Raw genomic sequence first — 17,609 nt, forward strand, 5'->3', positions numbered from 1 at the left:
TTAGATTTAATCTTGATATAGAGTGAAATTGATGAATTATTTTCAGTTGAGCAGGATTGAAGTTTTATTTAACCATACCCATTGTAATGTTCAGTGAAATTGAACAATAAACTGAGGAACACAAAGGGAATTGGTCACCCAAAGAGTAGTATTAGGTGATCTAAGGTCATTTGCAGATGCTACAGCCAGATGGCAGAATTTCGGTATGGAGATATTTTAGGCACATGGATTTTCAAGTGCCTTTGTTGTTTGTGTGGGAGAACAGTTGTGTTTTTAGAGAAGTGGTGAAAATAAAACATGGTTTATATTATGAAACTATTCATAATTTCTGCAATTTCATTACAAGGATTAGATTAATCTTTGGAATCTGATGTGATTTTAATGTATAATGATAATTTTGAAACGCATTAAATACACTTTCATAGGTTTCATAAGTTTATAAGAACCCAAAATTATTAAAATTGCAAACCTTTACAGATTGGAATGGTACAGTATCAAGTTTATAAAGACATTCATGTAAAGATATTAAAACATTTAATGCTTTTTGACAGAGAAAAGTGTTTGATTGATAGAGGCAATTAAAATAATTACAGCTATTGGTGAACTGCCTGAATAACTGTTACACGCCTGTGGGATAGTTACAACATCATCAAACTTGTATTCTTTGTATACTCGAATGAATAGTCTGTGTCTGTTATAGCTTGTCACTGGTCGGCAAGTGTTTTAGAAAGGTGGGGCTGGTTTGAGGCAGGTTTTTTATTTCCAGCAATAGGATTTGAAATCACTTTATCTTAAGCTATCTTATCACGGGACTATTGGATACCTGGGTTTTGATTAAATTTGAGGTAAGTTTTCTGTAGATAATGTTTGTATGTGCCTGTTTTCAAAGTTTTTTAAAATATATTCTTATTTTCATCAGTTGCATGATCATTTGTTGATTTGATGGATTGAGGAAGTATCATATAGAATTGCATGATCTACAATCTGTCCTTCATATTTTGGAGTTGTTAAGATATATTTATCATTTTAAGAATTACATATTTAAAGACTTTCGTGATAGGCCTAACTTTTGTATTTATGTGTTTATTTTCAAAGTTCATGAAGTCCTTCCATGTCCTAGGCATCCTATTTTGAGGACCCGTACAACTGCACTCTTATACCTAATTTACTTATTAAGACTCAGGGAAAGTTTGGACAAATTTGGAATTAGAGCTCCAATCTCAGGCTTTTTACAAAACGATATTCAATTTTGGCGTAGTCTTGTGCTGTTGTGGGAAGCCAGAGTTCTCAAAGAAAACCTCATCTGTCCGACCTCAGAACCAAACTCGCATGTGCAGGGAGTGGGCATTTAACCTGGGTTTAACCCTTTCCCACTCGGAAGCAAAGTGAAAATGGCAAAAGAAGCTCGCAGTCTGTTCAGGTTTTATGCTGTTTGCTGTTCATCAATATCTTATGGTTGGAAATAAAGACTTTTAACTTGATTCTAGTTAAGAAGATTTTAAATTGGATAAGATTTTCTAAGGGACGACAAATGCATCAAAGTGCGTTTATTAGGGGTGAAGGGTTAAGTGAGAAGCTGATGTACCAACAACTACACTTAGTGGACAGCCTAAGAAGCGTAACTTTTGTTAACAATGGTAAAGGTTTATATATTGATGGTTATTATGCCCCCCTTCGAAGAAGAGGGGGTATATTGCTTTGCTCATGTCGGTCGGTCTGTCGGTCGGTCCGTCCACCAGGTGGTTGTCAGACGATAACTCAAGAACGCTTGGGCCTAGGATCATGAAACTTCATAGGTACATGGATCATGACTCGCAGATGACCCCTATTGATTTTGAGGTCACTAGGTCAAAGGTCAAGGTCACGGTGACCAGAAATAGTAAAATGGTTTTTGAATGATAACTTAAGAACGCATACGCCTAGGATCATGAAACTTCATGGGTAGATTGATCATGACTTGCAGATGAACCCTATTGATTTTGAGGTCACTAGGTCAAAGGTCAAGGTCATGGTGACCTGAAATAGTAAAATGGTTTCTGGATGATAACTCAAGAACGCATACGCCTTGGATCATGAAACTTCATGGGTAGATTGATCATGACTCGCAGATGACCCCTATTGATATTGAGGTCACTATGTCAAAGGTCAAGGTCACGGTGACCTGAAATAGTAAAATGATTTTCGGATGATAACTCAAGAACGCATACGCCTAGGATCATGAAACTTCATAGGTAGATTGATCATGACTTGCAGATGACCCCTATTGATTTTTAGGTCACAAGGTCAAAGGTCAAGGTCACGGTGACCCGAAATAATAAAATGATTTTCGGATGATAACTCAAGAACGCTTTTGCCTAGGATCATGACACTTCATAGGTACATTGATCGTGACTCGCAGATGACCCCTATTGATTTTCAGGTCACTAGGTCAAAGGTCAAGGTCACAGTGACAAAAATCGTATTCATACAATGGCTGCCACTACATCGGACAGCCCATATGGGGGGCATGCATGTTTTACAAACAGCCCTTGTTTATCATTTTATTTTATACACCCACACAAAATTGGCTTTTATCTTCTAGCTATCACAATTTTGTCATTGTCTGTTACTCTATCCAAACTAGTTGTAAGCCAAAACCCAATGTGAGTGAAAAATGTTTTCTGGAGGGAATGTGTTATAATTGATGATACTTTTATCAAATTATGATAAGCTGTTAATTGTTTAGTACACTCCAATATAACGCGGATGACAGGGGTCCAAGCCACGCAACAGCGTTTTAAACAGACAGCGTTATAAGTTTTGAGCTTATTTATTTAAGGGGGTTATAAAAACAGGTATAGTATAGCCTATAATAAAGCATCGTCGGATACCCACGACTAATTCATTGATAATATAGGTCCAGTGTATTGTCATGCTGTGTTGTCATCCGCAAATACATACATATAAACCGAATCGAACGATAACAGTATACATACCGCTTTTCTAATGTGCACATTTATCCAATAATCCAATATAATTACAACATAACTTACGAAAATATAATGTTAAACATTTATGACAAGAAATATGTTTACGAATTTCATAAACAAATTCATATGCCTAAGCCATTTTTCAGAAAAAATAGTACAGTGCAGGGACACAGCTTTCATTGGACGAGCGAATTTAAATATAAACTGAATGCAATACGATACATGTACAAGAAATGCTTTATTGCGTCATACGCAGCATGTAAAAAACATGCTTTCTGTGGACTTTCTGATAACGGGCAAAAAATTAAGTGAATGTCTGTTAACAATTACACTGCGTTAGCATGTAAATAAATCGTCGGGATTTGTTAATTTATTTTTTGTATACGTACTGAAACATTAAACATACACAAAGATCTTTTTATTTATCAAGCATGTATAGCATATAATAAATGATAACACACTTACACAGCCATAGTTTATACAATGAAATACAATACACGATAAATAAAAAACAAAAACAGGTCATCGTTTTAAATAACTTTAATTTGATAATTATTCTGCTTGCACTTACCTTTTTGAAATTAGCGCTCCGAACCGCTCTGATAGGGAATACATTAATTTTAATTAACACGCACTTGCGAATTTATACACCTTTATTGACATTACACAACAGATTAACACCAATTAGCTGTCGAGTGTCGCTTAACCTCTAATCGATTAAAATCAGTTAAACGGATGGATAAAGCAATCAAGCTGTGATCGCCAGCTTCTTTGAATTTTCCGAAAATACATGAAGTTGCATAACATGGATTTAAATCAGTAATGGAAGGTTGGAGAAAAAACGGGATCCAAGCACCCCCCGCGTTATATTGGACACAGCGTTATAACGGACCGCACTATATTGGAGTTACAGTTCACTGACACTATGCAAGGCATTGTCACTAATTATTTCATGTACTTGCAAGTCAGGTGGGGAAATAAGATTTATCCAAACATCTGAACTTGCTAGTGGCAATTTACCTTTAATTATTTAATGACAGCAGTAACAGCTGATTCTGATCCTATGCTAGAGAGTTCAATAGTTGCTTATGGTCAGTTTAACAAAAACAACTTGGTGAAGGTTGTCAATAATAGGTTGTTAAAATCTGTCAATTGAAGGTGGAAAATATTTGCTATAATTCTTATTCTAACCAATGACAAATAGCGTAAAAATAGTATAAAAAATAGTGAATGCAACAATTGACAAAAAGTAAGATGTATGTTTATTGTGCCTGTAAGAATAATGATTTATTGTTGTTTCCATCTTAACTAATGATGCAACTGTCACATGACAGTTTGTTTTGGCTAAAGGGAAAATGCCTTTGAGCAATTAGTAATACATTATTATGAACTTGTGTGTGGCAAAAAATGTTATACATTTAATTTCATTAGATAAATTGGATAGATTAATTGAGACATTTACTGTTTAAAGAACAAGATAGTAATTGAATGTTTAACATTGATTGATTTTTAGCTTGGCGTTTTCGGAGAAAACCCGAGGTATTGTCATAGCCAGCTGGTCGTGCCGTCTGACATCCGCTGTCCGCGTCGTACTAAAACCTTTAACATTTTGTTAAGGTTTTGAACATTGGCTCTAAAATCAAATTGCTTCCACATACAACTTGAAACTTCATATGAAGATGCACCTTGATGAGTTCTACATGCCACACCCATTTTTGGGTCACTAGGTCAAAGGTCAAGGTCACTGTGACCTTAAAAAAAAAAATCTGACAAGCTTTCATTTATTCAAAACTGCACCCATAGCCGAGCGTGGCACCAGTTATGCGGTGCTCTTGTTAAGATAACTTTTTGTATTTTATTCACAAAAAACGGTAGTTTTGTTTTGTTAAGTGTTTAAAGAGTTGTTACTGTTAACTCTGATAATAAATTTCGCTTTGATTGATACCTGACATGCACCTGTGTCTTTTGTCTTGTGTTTTTCCCAGCACTAAGTAATGGGTGTTGTATGGAATGATAAATTGTACTAGTTCATGTATGCATGCAAGGTGTTGAAAGTCTCACCTTGGCTCAATTCACTATGCACAGAATTATTAGGACCCAGGCTTCACATCAGCAAATCCATATCTATCAATGCCAGTCTGTCAGATTCCTCACATTTGTCAGTGAATACTTTGCAAGGAACATTGGGTCTTTAGATCAAGGGTGTGAACATTCCATAGAACAGACTTTGGGCTGACAATCGAAAGTGCCAATGAGCAAAATGATTGTTTATTTATTTTGTATAGCACAATAAGGTTTTTTTTTTGTTTTTTTTTCCAATAATTACGTATAAACCATTTTGAATTGTTTGTGAGTTGTTTACATTTAAGTTCCCTTGTCCTGATTGGATTGCATAGTGCTAAAGTATACAAAAAATAATTAAGAAGATTAAACTGTTTTTGGCAACACAACACTAGCTGTAAAACTGCCACTGACCACAGTCGGGAGCTCGTGTTGTTTTTTATCAGATAAGGGGGCTCAGTAATGCACCATAAAGCATTGTTCAGACCTCACAGACCTCAAGATAACATGCAATTTGTGGTTACCTTGATGATCTACCAGGGGTATGTGAGCATAAATCAGCTTTGTATGTAGCATGATATAGATTTAGAAAAGTGAAGAACTAAGTGTTAAATTGTTAAGATAGATTTATATGACCTTGTACAAACAATTAATTCCATAATATTAACAAAATCATTTCAGCACATTAAGTAATAAGAATGTGTACTAATTGCTGTTGTTTTTAGCTCACATTAGCACGGAGTGCTCAAGGTAAGCTATTGTGGTCACCTTAGGTCTTGCATATGTGGTCTTGCAGTGAAGTGTGTGCATTGGAAATGCTTGGCTCATTACTATTGTAGAGGCAACATCTTTCATCCAATCTTGATGAACATTTGTCAGAATGTTGATATGGAAAATATTGAGGCGGAGTTTGTATCTGGATTATGTACATCCAAAATTAAGGTCACTAGGTCAAATAAGAAAACAACCTTGTAACCACTCTAGAGGCCACATTTATGAAGCAATCTTTATGAAACTTTCTAAGCATGTTTATTTTTACTTAATCTAGATTGTACTTGACTCTTGGTTATGTACATCCAAAAACTAGGATACAAGGTCAAATGTTAGAAAACCTTGATACTACTCTAAAGGCCACTTGTGAATGAATTAATGTGTATGGAACTTAGGTAGAATGTTTATCTTGCAATGGCATAAATATAATCTTGGTTAAGTGCGTCTTAAATACCTGGTATTTAAGTCACCTGGTCAAACTGTATAAACAACTTTTTCACTCTAGAGGCACCATTAAAGACTAAATAATCATGAAACTTTGTCTATCTCTGTATATCTTTTATCTATGCCAAGTTCAAATACGGGTCACATGGGTTCAAAAACTAGGTTACCGTGGGTATGCATCTGAGGCCAATTGAGTTAAGGTCAGTGTTTCTTAAAATAGATGGAAGATTTGCACTCCATAACTTGAGCTTGTATGTGTTTGTAGGTTACATTCTGATCTATAATGAGATAGAGGGGTCAAGGTCACTGTTACTAAAAATCCAAAAAGGGTTTACGCTAAAGATCTTTAAGATGGAAGTATTGTGCTGTAATTGTGTGTTACCTCAAGACCTCGAATACACTTGTGCTGTAATGTTGTTTGTTGGAAGCATGCAGACCAGGGTGAGATTTCATTTGAAGCCTGTTTGGTCAAGGTGCTTGTTATTAAAAATAGAAAAATGGTTTCCGCTAAACTATATAATTACTAGTGATATTCAACTTCAAATATGTCTTTATGGTCATTATTATATAGTGACTAACAGAAAAATTAGTTATGAATAGGTTTGGGTCAGCTTTAGTTAAATGTAACTGTTTATTTCTTTTAACACATTTTTAAATGCTTTAAAAAAGATTGGGTGTGTTTATTTCCAAAATGGTACATATTTCAGCTACTAAATATTGTTCATTTTAGGTAAGCTAAAAATATTCTTAAAATTAAATTGTTCCTGTCAAGGTATTCCCCATAAAAATTCCCCTCTGAACGGACCTTGCTCCATTCCCTCAGGATTGAGTATATGCCCTGGATATGATCACATGCTATTCTGGATTGTATGCTCGTCTTAGTAAAACTCTGTGTAAAAATTGAGACGCGTACTATGGCAAGCGGTTCGACGCATAATACCAAAGAAACAAGGTTTTCTTTCTGAGAACCTAGGTTCTCATTCTGAGAACTTAGGTTCGTACCAGAACTTATGATCCCAAATGAAATCTTGTGTTTTCATGAAAACTAAGGATATCCGAGAGAACGACGAGAAAAGCTGTTGCGAACCTAGGTTCCTGTGAAAACATTGGATATCAAATGAGAACTTTGGTTCTCGCAAATTGTTTTGGCTTTATTATCTGATAACTTAAGTTCTAGATTTAAAAACCTAGGTTTTCATGAAAATATGTGTTTTTATAAATATTCGTTAAATGTCTGACTGAAAACCGGGTTTCTGAAATGATAACTTAGGTTCTCGTGATAATCTAAGTTCTATGTGCGTCCTCCCGCGGAGAACATTGGTTCTCGAGCGTAAACTAAGGTTTTCAAATGAGATCACAGGTTTCGGTTCGATTCGGCAACATAAAAAGGCCATTAAAGTTAGTTACAAGGTTAGTCACATTGAAACAAAAGGGATATTGTGTTATAATTGGTCAATATAGAAAACTAAAGTTCTCGCATGAGAGACTAAGTTTACACCGTCCTACACGTAATTCTGGGAACCTAGGTTCTCATGAGAACTATGGTTCCCAAATGAAAACAACGGATTTAGTATTAAAGATGAGAACTTAAGTTCTCGTCATGAGAACTATGGTTTTCACAGATGATTTAAAGTCGGTCGAAACCTTGGTTTTCAAATAAGAACCTAGGTATCGCCGTTTGATGCACATTTTATGATAACTTGGGTTATGGTAAAAACCTATGATATCGAATAACAAATTGGGTTCTGGAAGCCATGTGCAATCTTCAAGCAAGAACCTAGGTTCTCATAACCTAGTTTACATTCTGAGAACCTAGGTTCTCAGTAAAAACCTAGTTTCTTGGGATTATGCGTCGAAACGCTTGCCATAGTGTGACAATAGGCCTGTCTTGCCAGTTTGGTTTACTTTGAAATTAATTAAAAGAAAATATGATAATTATAAGCATGGGAAACAACATATCAAATGAGAAATGCTTCCTCTGCATGTTAGGCTAACATATCATCAACCGATTGAAATAGACATGTGACATTCAGAATGCAGCTACTCACCTTGCCAGTAACTGGTTTAGTAATTGAGGCATAATTGCTGCAGCAGGTGCCTGTGGATCTGTTTCAGAACTGGTTCTTAAGTCCAGTACTAAAGTCTGCACTACTTTTGGAGTCTGAGCAAGTTTTTGTGAAAAGTACATTTTTGTCAATAAATGTTTTCAGTAAAATTATAAGTACATAATTATATGTATAATTTGTAGCTGGATTGGATATAGCATACAAGTTGTATTAAATATACATGCTCATTCTGTTGATTACACATGATCAAATGTGTGGATTCTAATGTTTTTAATAATAACTAGAGCTTTGTCACAGACGTGACGAATACCCCCACATGCCGCATTGACACTGAATGTTTTGCATGTTGTAATCACACAAAACAGCGGACACCATGCTCAATGTTTAAAACGCACTAAGTGGCCCCATGACCTAGTTTTTGACCCGGCATGACCCATATTCGAACTTGACCTAGAAATCATCTAGATACAACATCTGACCAAGTTTGGTGAAGATCGGATGAAAACAACTTGAATTAGAGAGCGGACACTTATCACGATATGCCCACCTTAACTTCGTTTGTGGATGTATAAAAATGTCTGTAAATAGTAATTTAAAAATTCTGAGCTATTTTTTTTTTTTTTTTACATGACAAAATAATTGACATATAATTTATTTACTTGTATTAATCAATGTAATTATATTAGTAAAGATTAAAATGCGACTTTAAACTGTATGATTTTATTAGCTTGGCGTTTTCAGAGAAAACCCGAGGTATTGTCATAGTCAGCTTGTCGTGTCATCCGCCGTCTACCGTCCGCCGTCGGCTTCGTGCTAAAACCTTAACATTGGCTCTAAAATCAAAGTGCTGCCACCTACAACTTTGAAACTAAATATGTAGATGCACCATGATGAGTTCTACACGCCACATCCATTTCGGGGTCACTAGGTCAAAGGTCAAGGTCATTGTGACCTCAAAAAAACAAAAAAATTCTGACAAGCTTTCATTTATTCAAAACTGCACCCATAGCCGAGCGTGGCATCCGTTATGCAGTGCTCTTGTTTTACCTATAACTTACAGTTCTGCTCTCACAGTTTCCCTGAAATCGCTCATTGTGTAAAATCGCTTAGAGTTTAATGTCTCCTTATGTCTGGTCCTGCAATCAGGGATGCTACTGATTGTATCTAATAGACTGTGAAGTCTCCAGCAACTGCAGTATGGGTCTGATGAGCATTTGGCTGGCATCAAAGGGCTTTGGGTGTACACTTAGGATGCCATCAATACATATTGTTAACTATTGAAGCATGCACTTTTTGTTATAGATGTGATAAGAAACACATGCTGAAATTGATTTTTCGTGTTTATACCAAAAGTGTGCATGCACTTGAATACTTTCAAAGATTTGTGGAGTTCAGGGAGTAGATACCCAAGTTATTGAATATTCTCATCAGTGTTGTAAATGTTAATAGGCAAGATGTATTCAATATTTTATTGTTATGGAAATATATATACCGAAGAAGACCTACAAGTCAGAAGACAACAATTTAGCGTCTGTCTATATGCATACAATATTTAAAGTTCATGGAACAAAGCTCTTCTCAAGCGATTGAATTGATTTTAAATAATTCCAATTGTGAACTGGTAGATGTGCAACACACAATTTTCACATGCATTGATCCACTTTTTTCCAGAGTTATGTCCCCATGAACTTGCAAAATGTGAATTGTTGCTATTCCTGTGAATAAGTGTTGCTGGGGTATTTTAGTAACATTTATAACAAGGGCAGAACGTCAGAATTCAGATTTATTGTGCCTTACTGAATGAATAGAGCATCTGCCATGTTCCTTGCAGGTCTCGAAATTAAGTCTAATTAGCTGTGAAATGACAGCAATTGCAGTTGTGGCTGCTATTAGTGGAAAGCAGGCATGAACTATGCCAAATTAACAGACCAAAGTATGTGATGTTCTTTGACTGATGCTATGCTTGCATGAATGTGCTTTATTCTGGGCTATTATTGACACATGTTTTCTAGGCATTCTGATTGCACTTTGGTTTCTGGTTTTGTCTCTGGTGTCTGTGGTTGTTGCCACTGTTTAAACAAGTATACTGTTAACATGTGTTGGAACTGAAGATTATGTATTTTTTTAATAACGCAGAGGAATTTTATGGTATTTAGATTACTTTTTTGGGCTGAATTGCATTTAGTGTTCCATTGATGCTTAAAATATTGCCACTTAAGTAACAACTTGAATTTGTTGTTAAAAGTACAGAAAGTACTTGAATTTTGTTTAAATATGTAAGCATATTTCTTCTGGCTGTCTTTTTAATTCATGGGAACCATGTTGAATCCTCAGTTTTGCAGTCATAGTACCAGTTTTGGCACTTGACCCATGTTGCTTATTACTTAACTTAAGTCAGGTACCAATGTATAATGGTTTTGAGCCCATTTTTCTTTAAAATACACTTTTAATTAGTCAGTGAGCCAATTACGCACATGGTTAGCTGTGTAACAATGGTCTCTAAGCCATGTAATGACCATAGTAAGTGAATCATAGTGGGTAACAAATGTTATACAATGTATATTGTTACTTTTAAACACCACAACATTATTTTGAAACAATGCATAGATGCATCTTCATCAAAACCAAAGAAAACAAACACAACAATTTTGACCTTTAATACTCCATGTAATTAGCTAATCTGTTTTAGGTTTTCCGATTGAGAGACAACGCCATGGATGCTGTGTGATCATGCTATAGTCCAAACTTCATTGACAGTGCATAACTGATAGTTTCTGAAGAAGTTGACCAGCTCATGAGTATGGATTTAAAGATGAAAGTGATGCCTGTAAAAACAAAAGGAGACAACAGATCCTCATACTACATGGTAAGTGCTAAATGAGCAGGAAAATAGGATATAATGCATGTGTGTTAAGTGTCGTCCCAGATTAGCCTGTGCAGTCTGCACAGGCTTATCAGGGACGACACTTTCTGCCTAAACTGGATTTATGCAAAGAAGAGACTTTCTGTAAACGAAAAATATCATAAAGCGGAAAGTGTCGTCCCTATTAGCCTGTGCGGACTGCACAGGCTAATCTGGGACAACACTTTACGCACATACATTTAAAACGCTTTTCACAGAACACGGCCCAAATAAGCAGTACTCTGGGAAAACTCGGTCAAACCTTCACCACTTAGATATGTATCAAACCTTCACCAGAGGCGTATTTAGGTGGGGGGCTAGGGGGCTAGAGCCCCCCCAGCTGGCTGGCTAGATACGATTTAAAAAAAATGAGCCCCTTACAGTTTCAATCCACTTGTGTATTTCCTGTCATATGCCCCTAATTAAGCCATAAACAACCGTAGATTTGTGTGATTAGCCCCCAGGCATGTGTACAGACGATCTAACCTTCGCCTGCTAAACTGCACGCTTCATGGACTGTTAGTGATAAACTGCGCTATTTGATTGGGCTGAAGGAGATACATTCAACTAATGAAATTCATCGATACTTTTAGCTATATGTAAATGTTTACAAATGGCTGCCGCATGGGACTTGTGAAAATCAATATTTCAATTTGTAGCAATTAAAGAGTTTAGACGAACGCAATGGACAAACATCATTAATTTTTCGACAAGTTTCTTTGATGAATTTAAATAGGTAAATGTTTACAAATGGCTGCCGCATTGGACTTGTGAAAAACAATATTTTAATTTGTAGCAATTAAAGAGTTTAAACGAATGCAATGGAAAATCATAATTAATGTTTCGGCAAGTTTCTTTGATGAATTTAATTGGTATGAACTCTTGAGAGTGATAATCCTTTTGGGTAACAAGTTATTGCCAGTGAAATTCAACAGCACACCTAATGAATGGCAATTAATTATTTGTTTAACAAATTGGGCTAACTGCTTTGATGTTCATCCATAGTTTGTATGCCCCCCGGTAGGGTGGCATATAGCAGTTGAACTGTCAGTCCGTCTGTCTGTTAGTCTGTGCTTCCGTCCGAAAACTTTAACATTGGCCATAACTTTTGCAATATTGAAGATAGCAACTTGATATTTGGCGTGCACGTGTATCTCATGAAGCTGCACATTTTGAGTGGTGAAAGGTCAAGGTCAATGTCATCCCTCAAGGTTAAAGGTAGAAAAAATAATCTAAGGGAAGTAACAAGCCTTTAAGGGAGATAATTTCTTGTTTATATCATTTGGCAGGTAGAGATAATTTTCACAAGGGAAATAATATTTTTTAAACGGATATGATCAAAAAAATAATTTTAATTCAAAGCGGCGCAGTAGGGGGCATTGTGTTTCTGACAAACACATCTCTTGTTGTAACTAAAAAGGACTCCAAAATGAAGAATTACTTGGCTATTATGACACTAAATTATAATCAAAATGAAACGCCAACATGCAATACTTGAATCCATTTGGAACAAGAAACAAAAAAAACTAATGAACCAACTGAAAATGAGTCCGTTTCTGCTATCAGGTACTTTCAAAAAATGTGATTCAGTTCAAATTGTACTTTTTAATTTCATGACAAGAAAAATTATTGAAAACTTTGAAGTCCTTTATTATTTTTGATTACTTGATCGATTTTCAGCTCTTCGGCACCTCCGGCAAGCTCTTTAGTGGTTTGAGAGAATTGATTTCCCCTTTGTGTCTGTGTGTCTGTCACACTTGTTGTCTGAACTCCAGTTTTTGTTTGTTTTACATGCACTTTTATTTTGCAAAATGCTGATTAGATAGCAGCAAATTGCATCATTTCAAGGTGCCATTTAAAAAAAAAACGACGACGGGAGGGGATACCCCTCCTTCATCCTCCCCAGGCAGTTGAGCCCCCCCTCTGAAAAATTTCTGGATACGCCTCTGTTCACCACTTAGATATGTATCAAACCACTTAGATATGTATTTTGACACATGTGTATTCCCTTAGAAAGTTAGATTTAATAAAAGACCTTTCTTGCTAGATTCAAGTTTTAAAGGCTTCATTTCTAACCCTTAGATACTGATGAGCAGCAAACAGCATAAAACCTGAATAGACTGCGAGTTACTTGCAGGCTGTTCTGGTTTTATGCTGGTTGCAAAAGCCATTTTCACTTTGCTTCTAATAGGGGAAAGGGATGCGTGTGTTGAAAATGTTGTCCTAGATTAGCCTGTGCAGTCTGCACTGTTAACTCTTTCAGTGCGGGAACCGAATTTTGAAGGCCTTTGCAAACAGTTTGGATCCAGATGAGACGCCACAGAACGTGGCGTCTCATCAGGATCCAAACTGTTTGCTATTCGGATAGTATTCTTTGAAAATAATCGAAGAAAATGCTAATTTTAGAAATTGAGCAGACAACATTTTAGCAGACGACAAATTTCCCAGCATGCAAAGGGTTAATTAATGTTTCATGTAAAGGAAGTCTCTTCTGAACAATAATCCAGTAAAGGCAGAGATTTGTTTTCCTGATTAGCCTGTGCAGATGACACTTAATGGACATGCATTTAGCCCCATTTTCCCAGAACCAACTCATATAGAAGGTTGTTTACATGACAGTTTGTGGAATTTGGAGACCCCATACTTTTTTGGTGTATTGTTGAAGAACATTGTAACATTTAGCACTTGAATGATGAATCTTAGCTTCAGTCCTCAATTTTTCTTTTCATTCTTAACAAAGATTGAACTGAGAGTAACCTTGGAGCTGCCTGTTTATCACAAGCCATCACCTCAGCATCTGTATGCTTTATGGTTAACTATGTGTGCATAGAAATGTCCAGTTTCAATAAGGGACACCACTGTGTCTGACTTACTGAATGTGGCTTGAAATCATCCTTGCCTTTATTATTAACCCTTTCCCGCTAAAAGCAACGTGAAAATGAGTATGTGCAAACAGCATAACTCGCAGTCTGTTCAGGTTTTATGCTGTTTGCTGCTCATCAGTATCTAGGGTTTGGAGATGAAGCCCTAAAAACTTGAATCTAGTAAGAAATTACTTAAATTCAATATAACTTTCTTAGGGACTACAAATGTATGAAAAAAAGGTAAATAGGAACTATCCTTATTTTGTGGTAGGAACAGTCAGTGATGTGACATTTATGGGTAGCATTTTAAATTTCAAATATTATTAGTATACTACATGTATATACTGTACACATAACACAATCTTAGGGCTATATAGTCCTTGGCATGATAGTTTTGGAAAAAGATAAGTGCAGGGTATCTGCCCATTATCAGCTGCCTTTATGTGAGTCTTGTTCTTGGAAAACTGAGCTTAATGCATACATTAGTATAGTGTTGTTCTAGATTAGACTGTGCAGTCTGCACAGACTAATCGAGGACAACAGTTTCCGCTGAAAGACGGATTATCGTTTTGAACACACTTACTTAATAATAAATTATAAAAAAATTCCTTATAAGCCGAAAATGTCCTCTCTTATTAGCCTGTGCAGACTGCACAGACTAATATTTAAACTTTAATCACATGCATTAAGCACAGTTTTTCGAGAACGAGACTAATATCGTCTTGGAGATATTCATAATTTTAGTAAATCATCATTTTTAGGTTTACAAATAGTAATCTTTGCTGTCAAACTCTAAATAATAACTTATTTATTGTAAAATACTTTAGTTTATTATCCCACGCCATAGGCGGAGGGATATTGTTTTGGCGTTGTCTGTCCGTCTTTCCGTCTGTCTGGCACTTTTGTGTCCGGAGCCATATCTTGGAAGTGCTTTGGCGGATTTCATTGAAACTTGGTATGAGTATATATATATGGATAAGAGGATGATGCACGCAAAATGGCATTGTACACCATTTGTTAATAAAGGAGTTATGGCCCTTTGAATCTTAAAAAATGCTTTTTTTGTGTCTGGAGCCATACCTTGAAAGTGCTATGGCGGATTTCATTGAAACTTGGTATGAGTATATATATATGGATAAGAGGATGATGCACGCCAAATGGAATTGTACAACATTGAATAATAACGGAGTTATGGCCCTTTGTATCTTGAAAAAATGCTTTTGTGTGCGTCTGGAGCCATATCTTGGAAGTGCTTTGACAGATTTCATTGAAACTTGGTATGAGTATATAATTATATGGATAAGAGGATGATGCACGTTGGCGTTGTTCGTCTGTCCAGAAAACTTTTGTGTCCAGATGTATATTGGCGGGGGATATCAGTTCAACTAATTTACTTTTTTATGTTGGGCTGTTCTGTATACTCATAATTTAATTACTCCATTATCAAAGGGAAATAATGAAATAAAAAGACAATTCTCTTTAAATTGATTACTCAGTCCATAGTGCTGTCTTACAAGTGTCATACAACTCTTTAATCACCCAACTAAAGCCATTATTATTAATTGTGTTTGCGTTACATACCGATTAATGGTCGTTCACACTTAATAATATTAGGTACTCATTACTTCAAGTGCTACTACTTGAACTTACAAAAGGCTTTAGAAATTAGATTTAATGCCTATAAATGACTTTAAGGCTAATCTGATTTGAACATTCGCTTTATTTGCTATGATTGAAAATCGGCATTGATTGTTGAATATGGGTTTTACTCTGTCAAATAAATTATTTATTGTCATTTTTAATGGTTTGATATCGTGAAATGTGCCACTTTACTTCCCATGGAGGGGGGGGGGGGTCAATAATAATTATAAGCTTGAATTTTTTATGCAATTTTGTAATATTTCATTTAATGAAAAATACTTTCTTTCAGATTTAAAGAGTTCACATATTTGGAATGGGTTTTGTAAATTTTATATTTGCAACATTAGCAGGCCTTTTCAGATAAAGAACCGTGCTGAGGTTGCATTTGTTATAAGAAAAATGAAGCAAATCAACATGGTTGAATAACAAACAGAATACACTGGCTTTATGTATTTATTTTGAAACCTTATTGTATTTATACTTGACAAACCCTAATGCACATAAAAGTGAGTACAGTTTAATTTCAGACTTTTGTAAAGACTTGTTTTTCCAGCAGTTTTTCATCTCAGTGTTAATTCTGCCAATAAAAAACCCGAAGCACTGCATTAAAGATAGATAAGACATATATCATTGGGTAGATATCATTAGGAAGATTGGGTGATCTATTCACTGTCAACTGACGCTCCACTGGGCGGATAATGCCAACGACTATTAAGACTATCGTGTTCCAGTGATAATCGCTTGTCAATACCCCATTCGATATCGTCCAAAAATAATTAGTAGAAAAGTAAAAAAGTTTTGTCTGCTATGTAAGTTTACCAAGAGACAGAGTCAGCAAGTTTGTGTTTTGAAGTGCTTTTTAAGCACTTGCCAAATGTATGTTATTATTCTTATTTACGGGTAAATTGTTTCCCAATACTGTTACCACAGGGTATGGAGTTTTGATTTATGAGAAAAAATTGGTGTTTACTTTGCCCTTCTTTTATATGTTAAAAATGTGAAAATGCATTCATAAAAACTGTTTTAACAGTAAAATTTGCAAGACAAAATAATTATGCACACAAAATGTAAAAAGTAGAAAACCACAGTGAGTGTCCTATAATAAAATAGTGACCTGTTTGTATATGGACCATAGCCACAGACCACAGTGCTCCAGCTAGGATTTGAAAAGGGCAGGGGGGCTATTTTATAAAAAGGGCACTTTCAACGCGCAGAATTTTGTCAAAAGGGCACTTTCGAGCACAGAATTTTGTCAAAAGGGCACTTTCGAGCACATAATTTTGTCAAAAGGGCACTTTCAACGTGCAGAATTTGTCAAAAGGGCACTTTCAACGCGCATAATTTTGTCAAAAGGGCACTTTCAATGCGCAGAATTGTGTCAAAAGGGCACTTTCAATGCGCAGAATTTTGTCAAAAGGGCACTTTCAACGCGTATAATTTTGTCAAAAGGGCACTTTCAACGCGTATAATTTTGTCAAAAGGGCACTTTCAACGCGTAGAATTTTGTCAAAAGGGCACTTTCAACGCGTAGAATTTTGTCAAAAGGGCACTTTCAATGCGTAGAATTTTGTCAAAAGGGCACTTTCAATGCGTAGAATTTTGTCAAAATGGCACTTTCAACACGCATTATTTTGTCAAAAGGGCACTTTCAACGCACATTATTTTGTCAAAAGGACACTTTCAACGCGCAGAATTTTGTCAAAAAGGCACTTTCGAGCATGCAGAATTTTGTCTAAAGGGCACTTTCAACGCGCATTATTTTGTCAAAAGGGCACTTTCAACGCCCATTATTTTGTCAAAAGGGCACTTTCAACGCCCATTATTTTGTCAAAAGGGCACTTTCGAGCGCGCATTATTTTGTCAAAAAGGCACTTTCAACGCGCATTATTTT

The 17,609-nt window shown here is 35.8% G+C and overlaps 1 protein-coding gene across 1 annotated transcript in view; it reads left to right on the plus strand.

Annotated features, from left to right (window-relative positions):
* Positions 1-731: 731 nt before the first annotated feature.
* LOC127873694 (uncharacterized) overlaps positions 732-17,609 on the plus strand; it is a 109,170-nt gene continuing 92,292 nt past the window's right edge. Inside the window, exons 1-2 of the mRNA XM_052417626.1 lie at positions 732-845; positions 11,001-11,177. Of these exons, the coding sequence (XP_052273586.1) occupies positions 11,106-11,177 (72 nt within the window). The 5' untranslated portion in view covers positions 732-845; positions 11,001-11,105. The remainder of the gene's footprint in view (positions 846-11,000; positions 11,178-17,609) is intronic.

The sequence above is a fragment of the Dreissena polymorpha genome, chromosome 3 (genome assembly GCF_020536995.1).
Source record: "Dreissena polymorpha isolate Duluth1 chromosome 3, UMN_Dpol_1.0, whole genome shotgun sequence".
In the NCBI taxonomy this organism is placed as follows: domain Eukaryota; kingdom Metazoa; phylum Mollusca; class Bivalvia; order Myida; family Dreissenidae; genus Dreissena; species Dreissena polymorpha.